Below are 18,941 nucleotides of genomic sequence, written 5' to 3'. Positions count from 1 at the left end.
AATTGACGAAGCGTGTCGAGATTGACTCCTTTCGCGATTCGATTGTTACATTTTCAGGGTTTAAATTGAATTCAATTATTTGTTTTGCCATTGTGAATGTAGCACCTCTAGTGGCTAACCGGTTTACGTATAGCAATTACATACACAATAATTATCCATGATCTATTCACTGCCAGGTTAAACCTTCCCCTCGTGGTCTCATGGTGTAACAACTCATCTAGCTCACCTTATCACTCTAGCTCCACAGGGGGTTGTGTACATCTCAGTGAGATGGGTTGCGTGACAAATACTTGTGTTTTATGTGGAGACGGATATATGAAGGTGACATTGTCTTCTTATCCACTCCATTGGTCATTCTCTATAGTATGTACTGCCCTTTGCCTGCTACTGCATTGCCAGTCGCAGTCATCGTCCCTTCTAGCGGTGTCCTGCCCATGCCCACTGAATATTCCGAACAGTCCACATATCTCGAATTTGCGCTTGTTGCCCTACCCATGTTCTTCTTTCTATCACGGTGATTCCAAGCATGCATCTATCCATGCTTTCCGTAAGTTTGATATTTTGTTCCAATTTATTATAGTACAATGTTCATGTTTTTGATTCGTGTCAGAGTGGAACACTTTCTTTTTTAGGCACATTGTTGCCTTTCAATACTTAAGTTCAATTTCGCGACATGCACTGCAATCTGCTCAAACCAACCCCTCATTTCATCCCGCACCTCCGATTAGCACGGTTGGCTACATACGGTGCGAAAGAAGTTCAACATACAGACATAATTTGATCCGACTGTCTTAAATAATTTCCTGAGGTTAGAATGTTCCGATATCTTTTCCAGTTGTCCGTTCAAAAAAATGTATGCTGAACTTAATTCGCGCCGCACGCAGCCAACCGTGCTAATCGGAGGTGCCATGCTCAGCAGCAGATCAATGTCGCTTGCTAAGACCTCACTTTATTGATGTCGAGAAGATTGTCGTCGTGCGGCGTAAACAAGTGTGTTGTTTAGTGAGCTTTTTGTACATTACTTGTTTAACTCGTTTATACTGATCACAACGTTGCAGTCTTCTTTGTTATACAATTAATAAAATAAACCTTACACGCACCATTGTATGTAGAGTGCAAACAATATATTTATCGATTAATCAATGCATTGTTAAATTAATCTAGAGCCCGTTTGGCCAATAATAATCACTTTTACTTTGAACGTTAAACATACTGGACCCAAATAGACTTCTCCACAATTACGAGGAATTGCAGGAACCACAGAATTTTGAATCATAGGACTCAATGGTTACTTTTGTTTGAGGCTGTCTTTGCAAAATCAACGGTACCACCTCTATACATTTTCCCTGTTGGTCAAGCCCGTTCCACAAAATCACAATGTTTTTTGCACATTAAAATTTTTAGCACGAAAAACTAAATGTGCATAAACCTGTATATGTCCTCTGTTACACTTAATACGCATTTGCTTCTTAAAAGCACATGAAGTGATCATCATGCATTCATCTAAGTTGGCCTTTGTGAAGGTTCTACAATATTTGAATAAACACCAATTAGCCGCAGTTACTGAATGTTTAATTTTAATGTATGTATAAACGAGTGGGGCATGAAAGGCCTACTGTGAGATGCCACGCTTTTAAAACGAACCACTGATGACCAAACGGATAATATTAATCAAATAGCTTCAATTCAAACGATGCACTTTTATTCATTTTCTGCATCCCTAAACTAATTTGCATGCATCATCCCCCTACATTATAATGCAGGTTCATTAATTTCAGATTAAATCTTGCTCATTAGCCAGCGCTGTGAATGTAACCTTTTCATAGCGCAGCACCATATGCGGTAATCTATACTCCTGCTGCTGTTTTCTTATTTAATTGCAAATTCACAAAATGGAAGCTGCCGTATTTGAATACTGATGCTCAAGTGGTGGTTGATCTGCAGTTTCTTGCGAGAGGTCGTTCGAAATTAGATATGCAATTTGTGCCTTGCATCCCATGCAATACGAGTTTTCACCTCTTGAAAGCCAATACCGAGGGACGCATTATGCGCAAGGAATGTGCGCTGAATACCTCGCAGGTGCAGGTAATGCTTGTTATACGGTGCATGAGATAAGTGAAACAAGATTTATTTACACATAAGCCTGTATATTCAACTAGGATATGCTCGTGAAATATGTAAGGTGCAATCTAAAACTTAAATTAGTCTCAATACAAACATTAAAAACCGTACCCATCCGTTTATCGGTATTATATACATATTGCTAATTTGAAATGGTGTGCATAGAGGGTATATCACACAAAAAGAGTGGGGGATCTTAACATCTTAACACCTATATTAGGGTTTTTCCTCTTTTTTTCTGGCAACAAAACTGAAACCAAACCAAATCGCTATCCGTGGTGCTAACGTTAAAAACAACCCGCCACTTTTTTCAAATTTTCTTGCTGTGGTTTTCACACCTGATGATGATTGCTTGTGTTGCAGTCGAAACGTCGTGTGAATTTTATTGTTTTATATTTTTATTATTTTATTGTTTCCCTTCTACGTGACTTTACCGGAAGAACCAAGAATATAAAGGAATCATGTGTGCATTAACCACAATACTTGTGGTGAAAATACAAACAAAAAAACACTGATAATATATGCATTGTCCTTGAAACTGATTGGTCCACACCAGAGACGACCATACCAGAAACCCGAATATTATATTTTGGTACTGGCAAAGGAAGTCCCATGATATAAATAATTAGATGAATCGTTTGCAATTTGTTTCATATTATCAGTCCCTTTAGGTGAAGGTGGAATCCAATTTCTGAACAGTTTCAAATCTGAAAGGCTTTAGCAGGAATTTATGGAAATCATTAGTCACATCACGGTTATGGGATTTAGAGTGGCTTTCCAGGTTAACAACTTCACTCATGAGGCATGGCAGGACGGCTTCATCAGTTCAATGGATTAGAAGGTACATGATGTGCCTAATCGAAATGTAAAATGTCACATTTAAAATATAAAATTGCTGGTTATCAATATAAATGCTCGAGGTCTTTAAAGCACATCGTGGGCTGCATACAAATTCCCATGCAACATGGCTGATATATAAAATATTGCGCAGCCAAAGTGATTGCTTCAGATAACAAATGTCACATTTTAAAATGTATTTATTCTCCACAAGCTTGATGACAACACACTTGTTTACTACCATAGTTTTCTAAGTTTGGAGAATGAAATAACTATTATTGTAGAGACAGGCATTCACAAGTATCATTTAATATTTGTAAAATACTCACCATTTGCAAAGTAAAAAAATTCATGTGAAAGCATATTAAAATGCAATTTGAATGCACATTCACAAATTGTTGGATAGAGTGAGGGAAAAAAGTATTTTATCCCCTGCTGATTTTGTACGCTTGCCCACTGACAAATACATGATCAGTCGATAATTTTAATGGTAGGTTAATTTGAACATTGAGAGACAGAATAAGAACAACAAAATCCAGAAAAACGCATGTCAAAAATGTTATACATTTATTTGCATTTTAATGAGGGAAATAAGTATTTGACCCCTCTGCAAAACATGACTTAGTACTTGGGGGCAAAACCCTTGTTGGCAATCACAGAGGTCAGACGTTTCTTGTAGTTGGCCACCAGGTTTGCACACATCTCGGAGGGATTTTGTCCCACTCCTCTTTGCAGATCTTCTCCAAGTCATTAAGGTTTCGAGGCTGACGTTTGGCAACTCGAACCTTCAGCTCCCTCCACAGATTTTCTATGGGATTAAGGTCTGGAGACTGGCGAGGCCACTCCAGGACCATAATGTGCTTCTTCTTGAGCCACTCCTTTGTTGCCTTGGCCGTGTGTTTTGGGTCATTGTCATGCTGGAATACCCATCCACGACCCATTTTCAATGCCCTGGCTGTTGTAAGGAGGTTCTCACCCAAGATTTGACGGTACATGGCCCCGTCTATCGTCCCTTTGATGCGGTGAAGTTGTCCTGTCCGCTTAGCAGAAAAACACCCCCAAAGCATGTTTCCACCTCCATGTTTGACGGTGGGGATGGTGTTCTTGAGGTCATAGGCAGCATTCCTCCTCCTCCAAACACGGCGAGTTGAGTTGATGCCAAAGAGCTCCATTTTGGTCTCATCTGACCACAACACTTTCACCCAGTTGTCCTCCGAATCATTCAGATGTTCATTGGCAAACTTCAGACGGGCATGTATGTGCTTTCTTGAGCAGAGGGACCTTGCGGGCGCTGCAGGATTTCAGTCCTTCACAGCGTAGTGTGTTAACAATTGTTTTCTTGGTGACTATGGTTCCAGCTGCCTTGAGATCATTGACAAGATCCTCCCGTGAAGTTCTGGGCTGATTCCTCACCGTTCTCATGATCATTGCAACTCCACGAGGTGAGATCTTGCATGGAGCCCCAGGCCGAGGGAGATTGACAGTTCTTTTGTGTTTCTTCCATTTGCGAATAATCGCACCAACTGTTGTCACCTTCTCACCAAGCTGCTTGGCAATGGTGTTGTAGCCCATTCCAGCCTTGTGTAGGTCTACAATCTTGTCCCTGACATCCTGGGAGAGCTCTTTGGTCTTGACCATGGTGGAGAGTTTGGAATCTGATTGATTGCTTCTGTGGATAGGTGTCTTTTATACAGGTAACAAGCTGAGATTAGGAGCACTCCCATTAAGAGTGTGCTCCTAATCTCAGCTCGTTACCTGTATAAAAGACACCTGGGAGCCAGAAATCTTTCTGATTGAGAGGGGGTCAAACACTTATTTCCCTAATTAAAATGCAAATCAATTTATAACATTTTTGACATGCGTTTATCTGGATTTTTGTTGTTATTCTGTCTCTCACTGTTCAAATAAACCTACCATTAAAATTATAGACTGATCATTTATTTGTCAGTGGGCAAACGTACAAAATCAGCAGGGGATAAAATACTTTTTTCCCTCACTGTACATATATATTTCAATCTTGACTTAAAAGCTTTCGTGACTGCAGGAATTCATATTCTTTGGGTCTTTTGGTAAAGTCACGTAGATAGGTTCAAATTAATAAAAATAAAATAAACAAAAACCACGTTTCGATCACAACACAAGCGATCGTCATCAGGAGGAAAAAAAGAGGGTGAAAGCTGCTGAGGCAGGCTGTTTTAAACATGTTCCCATCCTGCCACCTTCCGATGTTAGTGTTTTTTTTTTTCCCCGTGGCTTCGGCTCTCCGATTTTACATTAACAGGTTAAAATTTGTTCACACCAACATAGCCACCTCCCCGCGTCAACCTCGACGTTGCGGCGGCTCTCCGATCTTACATTAACATGCAAATTTCTCACATTAACATCACTAGCCCCACCCACTTCTTTTATGACACTTGGGCTACACCCATTTTAAACCTTTAAAACAGTCTGCCTCAGCAGCTTTCCCCCTCCTTTTTCCTCCTGATGACGATCACTTGTGTTGTGATAAAAACGTCGTGGTTTTTGTTTATTTTATTTTTTATTAATTTTAACCTATCTACGTGACTTTACCGAAAGACCCAAAAAATATATATTTCAGTTTTAGGCCAGACATTAGTCTTCTTAAAAAACAAATTTTTGGGTGTAATAACTGTCAAGAGACTCCCTATTACAAAAGCATGTATTTTCTGCAACGTTCTACGTTGTGAGAAAATGTACAAGGACTTCTATGTAACGAAGCGTTGACGTAAAAAAAACGCAAACACCATTTTAAAAAATTGTCATGAAGTATCTGGATTGACAGGCATAACTGCCATATGCAAGATGGATGGCAATATGATGCCTTTAAATGGACGTACAAAGAGTCAATGAAAATAGAAATAAATTAGATGAGCTGTTCCAATGCCAAGCATCTATAATGAAAACAATGCTAGATCCTTTTAAACAGACATCACAGCAGCCACATGCACAAGAGTCAATTGTTTATTGCCTCAACGTCTGGATGGCTGAGCCATGTAATTTTTCAAACCCAACTTCACGATATTTTCTTCAACCATAACATTAACTTGATACCTTGTACACGAAAACTTGCAGGGATTTGCGTTATTTTTGCAGCATAACTAATTTGATTAGTGGGTAGGTTTAGCATTACCAAGAAATGCTTTCTAGTGACCATTAAAATGATTAAATACTGCTCCTGCACATGCACCATTTAATTGTACTGTATCACCAAAGGAACGCCAATGTTTACGGAGTATATGTTCAGATTTTTCCCCAATACAGGAATGTGTAATTTCGACCACTGGCTCAAGGCTGCCAATGGAGAGCACCACCCATGCTCAACTGAGAATGCAAACTTCACTTTGGACATGTCAAATGCAAGCATGTTTCAATTTAAAAAAGTACACTATCGAGGACAGGGTTCGCAACCTGCGGCTCCAGAGCCACATGGGTCCCTGTAAGGACTACTTCCTGACTTTATTAATAAGGACCACCATGTCGTATTCACACGCATTTACAGTTCTTCAAATAGTTTGATAATGAATTAGAAAAAAAGGCCCATTGTCATTTTGGTTGCCGACCCCTGATGTAGAATTTAAAAGTCAAAATGCAAGGTCACCAATTCCTTTGTAAATTAAAAAAACATAACTGCTCGTCTGCCATTAAATATGAAATGAAAATAAGACACCCAACCATGGCCCTATTATAACCCTCCAATATCACGAGCATGATTCATGTTGGAAAAAGGCCACGTAAGACTGGCGAAGTTCTCTATGGGTTGTTGCGTTGGCTCTGCCAAGGGAGAGTGTTCTGCTAGACCTAAATATTGCTTTGCCAACATGTGAACCACAACTCGTGTGCATCTGCCTTTCGAAAGCACAAAAAGTAACCTCTGCTTGTACACTTCGAAATTGTTTCCTGAAGGCAATAACTGTTATGAAGGAATGTTCAATTTAGGCATGTAAAATACTAAAATTATGCAATTATTTTCACAATTTTATATCAATTGAAATAATCGATAAGAAATTGGAAACATGATTTAACACAATGCGAACCTCTGCACACATTGCCCGGTGGTTGTATTCCTGCTTGATATAACCCAATTTTATCTTGAAGTGGATTTGTGTGCGATGTTTAGTTTACCACACTGACAAAGGCAGTTTTATCACGAAAGTGGAAAATAATGCATGGAAATACTTCAAAAGGAATTGTTTAATGGCCAAAAAACAGTCAATTTTACATACCACACAACGCAAAATGTAATTCAGTGGGGCTGCTTTCCTCTCGAGTGGAGCTTATGTTAAAACAGATTTTTTTTTTTTTAAACAAAATAACATACAAAAACGCATTTTCTACAGCAGGCCCTCCATTTCCTTCATGAAAGACTCGTACATGTCATCCTTAGTGGCCATGGTGGCTGTAGATACGGAGGCCACGCTGGATTTCTGCAGGGGCCGCTGGGCTATGTCCTCATCCGCCCGCCGCTGGGCGCCCCTGCCCTTGGCCTCTCGCTTGACGCGCAGCGAAGTGGGCATGAACCGGGTCACGTCCGCTTTGGGGTTGGTGATCTGTGGCTTGGCGCTGATTGTAGCGCCCGCTGTCGCTTTCTTCTCGATGGTGGCACCAGCGAGTGGCTGCTGCTGCTTTTGCTGTTGACTTTGTTGCTGTTGCTGCTGCTGCTGCACCGCTATACTGGGCACTCCAGGGCCACCCGACTCATCTGGTTTTGGCCGCTGAATGAGGCTCGGAGGGGCACTGAGCACTCCAGGATTGGGAAGACCGCCTGGCTGACCAGGAGGGGGGAAAACTCCAGGAGGCCCCAGCGGGGGGGCCATGGACAGTGGGCGCATCATACCCGGGCGTGGAGGAAGCATCCCTAAACACACAAGCAACTCATTTATCAGCTGATCTCTACCAGATGTAAGGCTACCTCTGAAAGTCCTTTCAAGTGACCTTCTACCAATTAGGGGCAGCAATTTCCCACCTGATCTTCCACTGACAGTAATGTTTATTGCATCACAATTAAACAGATATATTTCATTCCCAGAGCAGGAAATTATCGAAATTTAGTTAACCAAATTTTAAGTGAATAATTTTTCGTGCAGTCTTTGGTGGCCAGGCTGGGACCATCAACTCACTCCACTTGAGAACCCAATCTTCATCACAAGTGTTTACCTGGATTTGAACTCAGGATATCAGAGGTGCCAGCTCAGCAGCGCTCCGATGTCCGAGTCTTAAATAGTTAAGGTGGCCAATTACATTGCTGTTCACGGTTGGGTAACATAGGTTAACTCCACAGCATCAAGATCAATTGTATTCAGCACAAGTATAATAACTTTAGGTGGTGTGAAGATGGCCTAGTCATTCTATCCCACCAATAAGAAAAACCATGCATATGCACGAATTCTCGATCACATTTTAACATGTGCTTATTCTCATAAGTATTTTATTAATACTGATAATAACATTATCTTACAATTCTCAAAAGATGCTGTCATACATCACATGTGTCAAGTCACATGATGACATCATGGTGAGGTGAGGTGCGTACAGTTTGTGACAATCATCTTGGCAGGAAAGGGTGATCTCCTTTACACTGATTTTTATCACCAAGTTTTAGGCAACCAATCAACCAATTCGGCCAGTATTCTATAAGGTATTATAGCAATGCATGTTTACACGAAATGTAAATTTGTATTGAATCAGTTTTATGACATATATCGTCACCTTCTGCTACTAACCAATCGGCAGCCTAATGCATAAATGCTTTTAACCTTAGTTGGAAAGACTTAACATAATTAATTCAGAAGTCAAGTGAGAGGTGTCAATACCTGGGATTGCAGGTGGCATGAGGCGGGGTGGGGGTCCGCGGGGAGGGGGACCGGGAGGCAGACCAGGGGGTGGCCCTGGAGGGCGGCCGGGCGGAGGTCCTGGTGGAAGCATGCGAGGGGGAAGAGGCCCTCGCATGCCAGGCATCCCTGGCGGACGCATGAATGGAGGAGCACCTGGGAAAACAAACAACAAATCCACGGTGAACAAATGGTGCTTCGTCAATGCAACCTGAACGACGACAACAGACCAACATGAATTATTAATAACCAGATTGAAACATCTAAAGGTTTTTGCTTGTGTAAAATATCCATAAGTCATTAACAGCTGTGTTGTACGCACGATGCATTCTGAATTCTGATTGCAGAACAAATTAAAATAGAATGCTAGGGACGTGTTTGAGATTCTCAAATACAAACGTTGAGCCTCAATAGGAAATTTTGGATCCAAAATTTTCTTGAGTTGCTGATTGATGAGAAAGTGAGACACCACTGGAACATGACTTCTATCTCTTATTGACAAAAGTGGTGTCACATGGTGTCACTTTTGTTAGCACAAAGAGAAGTTAAATTATTTCAATGTATGATCCAGAAAAACCCTAAATCATCCTTAAAAATGGGAAAACCTTTCAATTCAAAACTCATCCCTAAAAAATATATATGTAAAGATGCAGCTATGCAATTCCTTGCTCATGCCACTGCTGACAGAAGGGCCTCCACTGGACAGGGTTCAAGAGAAACCCTCGAGAAGACCTAATATCCACACGCTGGCTAGAGGTCGAAAGAAGTAGGAATACCCACAATTTACTCGACCACATGCATCCTGCTGATTGACTGTTGTGTACCCATTTAGACGGCTGGGTGGAAAGAGGAAGGGAGATTTACGAATCTTACCCATTGTTTCAAATATCGCGTCGGAGGATTGCATCGAGCCTTGTGGATTGTGTGTTAACCATTGCACCATGGCAGCTTAAAACAAAGAGATGTGTTCTGGATGATTATGGTGATTGGCTGGTGTGAAGTCTTTTGGGTGGTAACACATTGCTATGGAGAACTATCTTCCAGGAGGTGATCTTTAACCACTAGATTAAACCTAATATTCCAGAAGACTAAGTATTCTCTGAATTATAAGACACTCCCCCCCCCTCAACCTTTTCTTAAAAATTCAAGGACAAAAGTGCGTCTTATAATCTCAACAATACCGTACATATATTGTAAGAGGCTATTTCAAGCGAACAGTAAAAAGAGCATTCATAACATTCACACGTGTACCTGGAGGCGGCCCAGGTGGAGGGCCAGAGGGGGGCCCAGGGGGCCTCATTAGAGGTGGGCCAGGGGGCACGAGCGGTGGGGGTCCCTGAGGGTGCATCATCATGTGGGGAGGTGGTTGTGGCTGCTGGGAAGGCGGAGGCAGCATGCGTCCATGTGGCATCTGTGGGGGAGCTGAGGGATGTTTCGTCCCAATGCCCGGTGGAGGAGGTGGAGGCATCGGCCCTGTCTTTAGCTGCTCCCTGCCCATCCTGTCATCCGTGTCTTTCTTTTTCTCCTCTTGCTCAGCCTCCATGTCTTCATCATCATCATTATCATCGTCATCTTCTTCCTCTTCGATGCCTGGCACCTCTTGACCTGTAACGGAGAAAATGTACATTACGTCAATATTACATCTTGGTTTTAATATGGTCAGTGGAATATCAGTATACTTCAACTTTACTTCTCAGCCATTTTGTTAATCCACTGTTAGATGAATACCTCAACATGGGGGTTGATTAATTATTATTCACCACACTGGTCAGTGCCGGTTGGTGAAGATGGGGCCCATCCATGGCTTGGAATCTAATTCAGGATTCCGAGTTCATAGCAGTGTGCGAACCACTCCACCACCAACCCCTGTAGTTTAGTTAAATCCCACATTTGTTAAGTAACACCATGACTAACAGTTTAATTGAGCTAATAGCAGATCTTGCCTTGATCTAAATCTGGAAGCATTATCCAACTCTGTATTAGTGTAATATGCAAAGCAGTGGTGACATCGAACTGCACAATATAAATGTGGAATCTGCATTGCTGAAATATGGGCATATATTGCATTCCCTAACAATGGACTTGACCATTCATTTCCACCAATGACATCAGCTAGCATTGACAGCTTGTGAAAATTATATATTTTTAATACACACCTATAGGAACTATGAACTAGAAAATGTCACAAGTATCTTGTGTATTGTAATATATCTTTAAATTTTGAATGTGTGTAGCAACGTTTATTATAAGGAAGCCTTACCAGCCATCCTTAACATCATGGCCTGCAACGGAGTGAGGCCCTCTTTAGTCTTTTTCTTCTTCTTGACGATGGGTTTTGGAGGCTCCTCTGGAGCATCGGCGAAGCGCACCGACCGCCCTGAGAAAGAAATGTTGAGATTAAACTGGACGCGGTTTTGGCCTGTTTCCACGAGCTATCTTCTGCTTCATACCCACTGCCATTTTATTTTAATCGCAATGTATTTAAATAGTTTTTTTACATGTTATTAATGTATCGTCTGGGAGATTTGTTTTATTAAAGCTCTTTACAATGTCTTGCAATACCTTTTATATTTAGAGGTTTAATAAATCAACGTTATTATTAGATGTTAAGTAAATAAGGTTATAACTACACAATGTCATGCATTGTGCAAAGACTGTAGGAATATTTAATTACTTCTAAATTACATTTCATGGCTTGTCCAAGATAGAAATCACTCACAATGGCTAAAAAAATAAGTGCACATTTTTACAAACCATGTCCAGGCTGCCATATATCATGCTTTTGATAGTGCATGGCTGTATTTGTTTAGATGTGTCTCCATACAGTACTTTGTATTTGTAACAGAACAATTACGAAGCACATTGTATTTTTACAAAAACGTATTCCCCAGTAATCATTATGTTATACCCAACACACATGCTGTGATCTCACTTGGCAAAATACAATGTCATCGATATACCAGGCGAATTTCCAGAAAATAGCTGCTACACAAAACCCTGTAAATTCCATGAAGACCAAATTTTGGCCATTTACAGCTGGTCATTTTTTAATATTGCTTTTTATTTATACACATTATATAACTGTATTGTAATAACTATTGACAGAAACGTCAAATTAGCACTTAAAATCATGAAAATTACAACCCGATTCTGGGATGCATAATCCAATGCTAGTTGTTACTATACAGGACAGGACTAAACTGAGACTGGCTGGCGATTTCAGTGTGGAAAAGGAGCTAAGAACAAATCAGCGCGAGTGCAATTTTGATTTATTTTCCAATTTTTCGGGATTCCACATACAATGTAATATGTGCAGAGACACGATACATCCACTCACATTATTTTAAGAACACATTGCACGCACACGTAGAAGAATAAGTGCTGAGCTGGCACGAGAGAACTATAACGAGGGGTGCCACTGAGAAGTTTCTGGCGGAAAGGGCTCACCGGACCGCTCGGCGGTGTCCTGGTGTGATGTTTTGTCCTGGTGTGATGTTTTGTCCTGGTGCAACATTTTGTCATGTTCTTCTTCATCCTTTTCTTTGCGCTTCTCATCCACGTCATCATCGTCATCATCGTCGTCGTCGTCATCGTCGTCGTCGTCGCTCGAGTCGTTGTCCGTGTCCTCGCTGCCGTCTGCGTCCAGCCCCTCATGCAGGTTTGGGTCCTTGAGGTCCTCATCGTCCAGCTCTGGAACGGCTGCTCCGGCGCACGCAGGGGCGACAAATGTAAGCCCGACTCATGGCAAACAGATAAATCATTCCTACGGACATGACACGCTTCAGAATCACAGTCATTGTAAACTATTACACCCACGGTCAGTAATATGGGCTAACATTTAATATTAATTCATAGCAAACAGCGACATTTCAGTGATCGCTTACCAGCCTCAGGATCGTATATCTCCTCATCGTCGTCTTCCTCATCATCCTCATTTTCCTGCGAGGGAGCAGCTGGCTGCACAGGGGCTGCACGAGGCCCAGACAGCAGGCCTGCTTGCATTAGAACCTGGGGAGGCGGTGGCCCAGGGGGAGGTCCTGGGGGCCTCCTGCCCAGTGGGAGCCGAATCACACCTGCGCCAGGGCCCACCTTGGTCGCACTGTCACACGTGACCAACAGAGGGCGCAAATCCAAGTCAACGAGAAGATAATTCTCCAATGCATTTTCTGGTAGTACACTGTGTTGTTCGGAATATCTCATGCTTTGGTCCACATGCTCGGAGTTTATTCAGGAACCTAACTTTAAGAACTGATCTTCGATATGTATGAATCTTAGTTTATGAATTAGCTTGCAGCATATGGAGCGAAGCATCGGAGATTATGCAAAATTATAAGAGGTACTACCTGAAAACACATCGGAGTGCTATAAAGAACAAACACAAAAAACTTAAAACAGTAGTATCAATGCAAAATTATTAAGTGTGCTGTATATAGCATCCAGTACATTATTTTACAGCCATATGTCTATCTACTGCAGGATGGTCTTCCTTTGCCATGTCAAGCATGAGAGTTGTTTAACATTACTTCACTTTACTTCATGTGTGGATTTGTAGGGGGCTTAAGACCAGTTTATTTATCACTCACCACTGATATGACATAGTCCAGAATCGAACTAGGATTATAGTGCAGTGCTTCAACCACTGCTCGAAGTTCAGAAACAGAATATTTATTTATACATGAGGAATCTGATGAGCTATAAAGCTATTTTTCACAGATGTCCAGTAGAGGTGGGTAAGACCGTTACAACAATACAAAAACTTGATAGTAGTACAAAGTACAAGGTAAACAAATCACCCAAACATACAAATAAAACTAAACCATCCCCATACTATCAGGCAAAGCCCATTGAAGTATTAACTTATTTTTCAGAAGCAACAAATGATAGCACGACAAAGTGGCTTGCCATTTTTACATTTATAGCAGAAAATTCATCTCAATAATCTCAATGCATGTTTATTTAATCCAATAAAATCACACTGTGAATTGAGGAGGGTCTGATTTGTGATGTTTGTCTAAACCATAATGGAGTATTTGAGTATTTTTGAGAAACTGGCGTAATCACATAAAACCAAAAGATAAGAATAAATAAAACTCAAGGATCTGTAAAGATAGCTAAGCAATCTATTTATGGTAATGATATCATGGCCACTTGCATCTCATCATTTTAATGTGTTACAAGTCAGTGTTTAAATCCAATGTACTCTATAAACCAAAATAGACAATTTACAGCATTTTTTCTTGCTGTGGTTGTCCCACCTGATGACGATTGCTTGTGTTGCGATCGAAACGTCGTGATCTCTTATTTTTCTACCTACGTGACTTTACCGAAAGAACCAAAGAGTAACCTTAATTACGTTCATCATCAAAGTTGTTCATACATTTAAAGTCTCCATGAGAAGCCCCATACATCACTGGATGCCATGGTATGCACACCTGAAGGCGGAAGGCTTCTTGAGGATGGAGGGTGGCTGCGCGCCTGGCAGGGGGATGTCTTGGATGGATGTGATGTTGGAGGGCGCGTGCGGCATCTCTGGCAGTGGGATACTCTCTATCTCCACGTGTTGGGCATTCTAAAGTAAAGAGAAAATATACCACTTAGCAACATAAACGTTGGTCTGACTCACAAGTCTGCAAGCTGACATATCCTTCTGAAGGTAGTGCAAATACTTTTTTATATATTTTTTATCAGAAGTTGATCATTAATTCCAAGATTAGGCAATTAACGATATTGATTAACTATAATTATAATTTTATATAAAAATATGTATCTGTTATTTATCTGCACAAGTGGCATGTGGAGCATGTAATCGGTGATTAAGGAGTAACAGATTCAATCAGACATTTTTTACCGTGTACTTTGCAAGTTACATGCAATCATGCAATTATGTAACCAGGCAGCAGCAATATGGTACTAATCAGTTTAGAAAAACGTATATTTTAACAGGACTGAAAACCCATATATTTAAATAAAATATTGCAACTTCCAATAAAATCTAGACTACTCACTATTAACCACACTTGCATTTACCCAGCAATCATAAACAAGAAAATCAAGCATGGATTTTAAGCTATTTTTCAACGTGTGTAAACTCGGAAGTATTAAATTTATGAGTATAAACCGAGTGGCTTTACTGGAGCCCACCTTGACAGCTTCGTAGTAATTGCACATCTGCAGGCGCTTCTGATTGTACTCAATCTCAGCGGAGCGTAGGTCCTTGTACTGCTCGGGGTTGTCTTTCTCATAAAGGTGAAGGATTCGGTCCAGCGTCTCCTGAAGTTTCTTACGCTTGTCTCTCAAAACCTTTTCATTCAAGATGGGTGTCTGTATGGCACTAAATTCTGCAACAAACATTCCACATTTTTACTCAAAAAATATACTCCCATGTAAAAAAAAAACTTCACTTAAACATACACTCCTAAGAAAACAATTCCAATTCGCATTTTAAGCTTTGAAGCAAGCACATCCACTACTCCTATTCACACAATGTGTTCGCATCTTATAATGTATATTAAAATAATATATCATAATGGCCTCAAATGCATGAAGACGTGATCATTTTTGATATTCTTGCATGTTTCGATGCCAATCTGTAACACATGGCAACCACTGCCTGTGACTGTTTTCCTAGATACGTCTTCAATACAAACGTCAAGTTTTTTTATGATGCCCGTCTCGTTTTTTGTAGTGTCTTGTTATAAAGCTACATTTAGATGCTATACATATTAAAATTGCAACTGTATATAATAAATTATAAAACTGCATAAATGACATGACTTATCACAAATAGTATGGTCAAGATGCACATGCTGTACTCAAGACTGATCAAGTGACTTTGTATTTTGAATGTTTAAATCAACAGAAATTACCACATGTTCAAGATTGCTTTACAGGTGTAAAGGTGTAAAGCAATCTTGAACAGGTATAAAGAAATCTTGAACATGAAATCTGATACTGGTGGTGGATCACAAAAACGAAATGTCCGATTTCTAAAAACAGCAAATAATTCTACAGAGCTACATTTAAAAGTTTGTTACCAAGTTCATCAAGTTTCTCCATGTCCCTCAATATCTGTTTGGGATCTTTCATCTTCAGCACCGCTGTCCGCACCATCATGCGCTGCTTTTTGTTCTGTAAACAAGAATTTCACAATAAGGTAATTTGCGATGAAGCATTTACAAATATTTAATTATAAGCTGCCATACTAACACATTCACACAACGCACTTTTAACGTGAATAATTTTAAAAGATCACTTTTCTAAAGCCATTCAGAAACATCCAACTATAAAACTGCTAACAATATAAACTTGCATCGAAAATACCTGATCTAAAACAAGCCCGAAAATATTTTTTTCTCAAATTTCAAAATGCCAGTTATATGTGTTGTCCTGCCAATTTCCAACGTCCCAAGTGTCGATACAAATGAAGCAATTACAAGGCAAAAGTCGTGCAATTGTTCAATACCTTTTTAAGTTCTCTCTTCCTTGCTTCCTTGCCTGAATAGAAAAAAATATTTTTAGGAGAATGGTATAGAACGGCAATATCAAACACAGAAATTCCACATTTGTACAACATTTTTAAATATTCACAGTATACAATTGGGATATATTGACCTTAAATAGCATCAAGGCTCTCAGTTTTGAAATGACAAGCTTAAGTCCGAGTCAAGCTTAGCTCAGCCCATTCACGCCGATATTTATCAATGCGACAATAACGTTATTAGCAGATTGATCTCACTGCTGTGAATGTTAGCATCGTGTTAGTGCTAATAAAGCAATTTCCAAGTGTTACTAAAATCGGTGAAAATGTATTCACATCGGTTTAATTAGTGTTTTAATAACCTTTACTTATCAGTAATTAAGGTGTGTCCGCGAAATGTTATTACTTTAAGTGCAATGCCAGTAAAGTTATTAATTCAGTCATTGATTTGCGTATCATTGTTGATCATGAAGGCATCACAAATATTACAATGTTGTACAAAACAAAAAAATGTTGTACAAAACTCAAGGAGCATCAAACATCACGCAAACTCCGGTCATCCTCGCAGCGGCTTTTAGCTGGTCATCGAAAAACAGACGGCCACTGCATCGCCCGCTTTCAGATGCGCTTCTGCGGCCGTCTGGAACGCTCTTCCTTCCGATATCAGGAAGCCACTGGGAGCTATACGCACTTTTTAAATCTAGATCCGACAAACTCATTTCTTTACAACTTATTTTTGCGTTTAGTTTGTTGTGCTTCCCCCGGCACCTCCAATGAGCACGGTTGGCTACGGTACGGCGCGCAAGAGGTTCTCACACACAACGACAAAGATCCCCCCCCCCGTATTGTAAACAGACTGTTCGGACAAGCGCTGTTAGCGAGCACCTATTAAGACCGGCACAGCACACGAGGCAGTGGGGAGGCGGACAACCACGTCCGGCCGCCTTTGTCTCCCTCCTGGCGATGTTTTACTACACAGCGCACCGGGTACTCGTGTCAAATAACCACACAACAACAACAACCGAGGACGCCCACAAATCGAAAACAAATCCACGCCAAAATTTCCACGTGCAACTGACGGGCCCCCCACCCCCCTCTCTCCAGCGCGCGCGCTTGCAAAAACATTTTTTCGCAGCGCGCCATTGGTGCCCGCGCGTCACGTGACGCGAGCGCGGACCAATCAAAGGCTGAGGGTGGCAGCCCTCGCGGCTCGTTGCGGCCGAAGGGAGCTCGGGGGAAATTGAGGCCTGGCGGGAGGCGGCGGCGGCGCTCGGCGGGACTCACGCGCTTGGTCCGTGGGGTTCATGAATTTCCCGCTCTTCGTGGAGCTCGTCGAGCGCCGCCCCATCTTGGCTTCGCGTTGGTTCGCCCGACGAGAAACGGCTGCGGCGGAGCTCTCCCCCCCCTCCGACACCCCCAACCACCACGAACGCTCGGATTCAGCCGCCGCCGCAGGAGCGAGACGCGCGGCCCCCTCACAGCGACAACTCCCGGCGTGCAGCGCGAGAGTGGGAGGGTAGGTGGTAGGGGGGGGGACGTGACGGCCGCCAGCCCCCGCCCCTCAGCGAAGTCACGTGCCCGCTAGCCCCCGCCCCTCCCCCTGACGTCACAGCTCGACCGCCTCATTATGACGGTCAAACTTTAAACGATCAGCTCCGTTAAACACGCCGGCTTTCGCGACCAATGTTATCCGCGATACGTTGTAAATGTTGTGGATTTACTCTCCAACGCACCTGTGTGCTGTACTAGTAACGAAATTTCATGTTCTATTCGGTAAAGTCACGTAGGTAAAAAATAAAATAACAAAAATCACGACGTTTCGGCCACAACACAAGTGGCCTTCATCAGGTGAAGGGACCGTGCTGTCATGAGGACAGCGTTGGAGTGAAAACAGCCAAGCCCAGGTCGCGTTCTACGTGACTTTACCGAATAGAACCAAAGAGTATAGATCCTTGCAGTCACGAAAGCTTCAAATCTAGAATTGAAATTGCATGTCTTGTTAACGTGACAAAACCTTGCTAATTGGCTGTGTCGGGTGGTGGTGGGTTTAACGACACATTCATATATTAACGCGATCTAACCACCCCAAAAAACCTGTATTATGGATGATATTGGTCGCGAAAGCCTACGTGTTAAACAGAACATATTGTCGCCTTACGAGTCTATAAACTATTTATTTACTTGATCGCGGTACCTTTTTGCCAGTTTCAAAGTATGAAAAATAAGAGTATTTTTTTTAATAATTTCTGGGCAATAAAACAGGCGTTAAGATGTTCAAACACCAAATAGATCCTCTTTTGCAAGGCATCAAATACTGTATTAACCACACGCGGTACTTGTGGTGAACATGCAAACAAACATGCTCTTTATGACATTGTCTTTGAAACTCAAGGACAATGCATTGGAATATCTGTCAACCCATACGGTTTACCCGTATCCATCATGTACTGGGAAATTTAGTTGTTAGCTCCATACGGCGTACAGCCGTTTCAATACGGGCAAAACAAATGTTTCGGTATTTATTTGTTTCTCCTTTGTGATGGGACTTTGTAGGATGAACGTTGAATTTTATAAGGGCACGTGATGACCAATAAGGTCTGAATGTCTGTGATAAGGTCGGCACTGATAAGGGGTTGACAGATATGTATTGGTGTAGG

The 18,941-nt window shown here is 41.5% G+C and overlaps 1 protein-coding gene across 1 annotated transcript; it reads right to left on the bottom strand.

The window, feature by feature from the left end:
• Positions 1-5,924: 5,924 nt before the first annotated feature.
• Positions 5,925-17,818, bottom strand: WBP11 (WW domain binding protein 11). The gene is made up of 11 exons (XM_032974689.2): positions 17,569-17,818; positions 16,270-16,301; positions 15,842-15,935; positions 14,949-15,145; positions 14,240-14,376; positions 12,692-12,906; positions 12,255-12,506; positions 11,068-11,184; positions 10,059-10,412; positions 8,790-8,963; positions 5,925-7,834 (listed from the first exon to the last, which is right to left on the bottom strand). Exons 1-11 carry the CDS (start codon positions 17,630-17,632, stop codon positions 7,311-7,313), a joined length of 2,160 nt encoding a protein of 719 aa, XP_032830580.1. The 5' UTR covers positions 17,633-17,818; the 3' UTR covers positions 5,925-7,310.
• Positions 17,819-18,941: the final 1,123 nt, after the last annotated feature.

This window comes from Petromyzon marinus, chromosome 3, assembly GCF_048934315.1.
Source record: "Petromyzon marinus isolate PM22_M1 ecotype Great Lakes invasive population chromosome 3, UKy_Petmar_22M1.pri1.0, whole genome shotgun sequence".
Lineage (NCBI taxonomy): Eukaryota > Metazoa > Chordata > Hyperoartia > Petromyzontiformes > Petromyzontidae > Petromyzon > Petromyzon marinus.
This window is presented reverse-complemented; position numbering and strand designations above follow the sequence as displayed.

Bases quoted from the DNA above. Each gene is read 5' to 3' on its own strand.
- WBP11 (XM_032974689.2), bottom strand. From the start codon at position 17,632: ATGGGGCGGCGCTCGACGAGCTCCACGAAGAGCGGGAAATTCATGAAC. The intron at 15,146-15,841 runs GTAACAAACTTT...TGTTTGTTGCAG, and splicing joins GGAGAAACTTGATGAACTTG to AATTTAGTGCCATACAGACA. The intron at 12,507-12,691 runs GTAAGCGATCAC...GCGCCGGAGCAG, and splicing joins GATATACGATCCTGAGGCTG to CCGTTCCAGAGCTGGACGAT.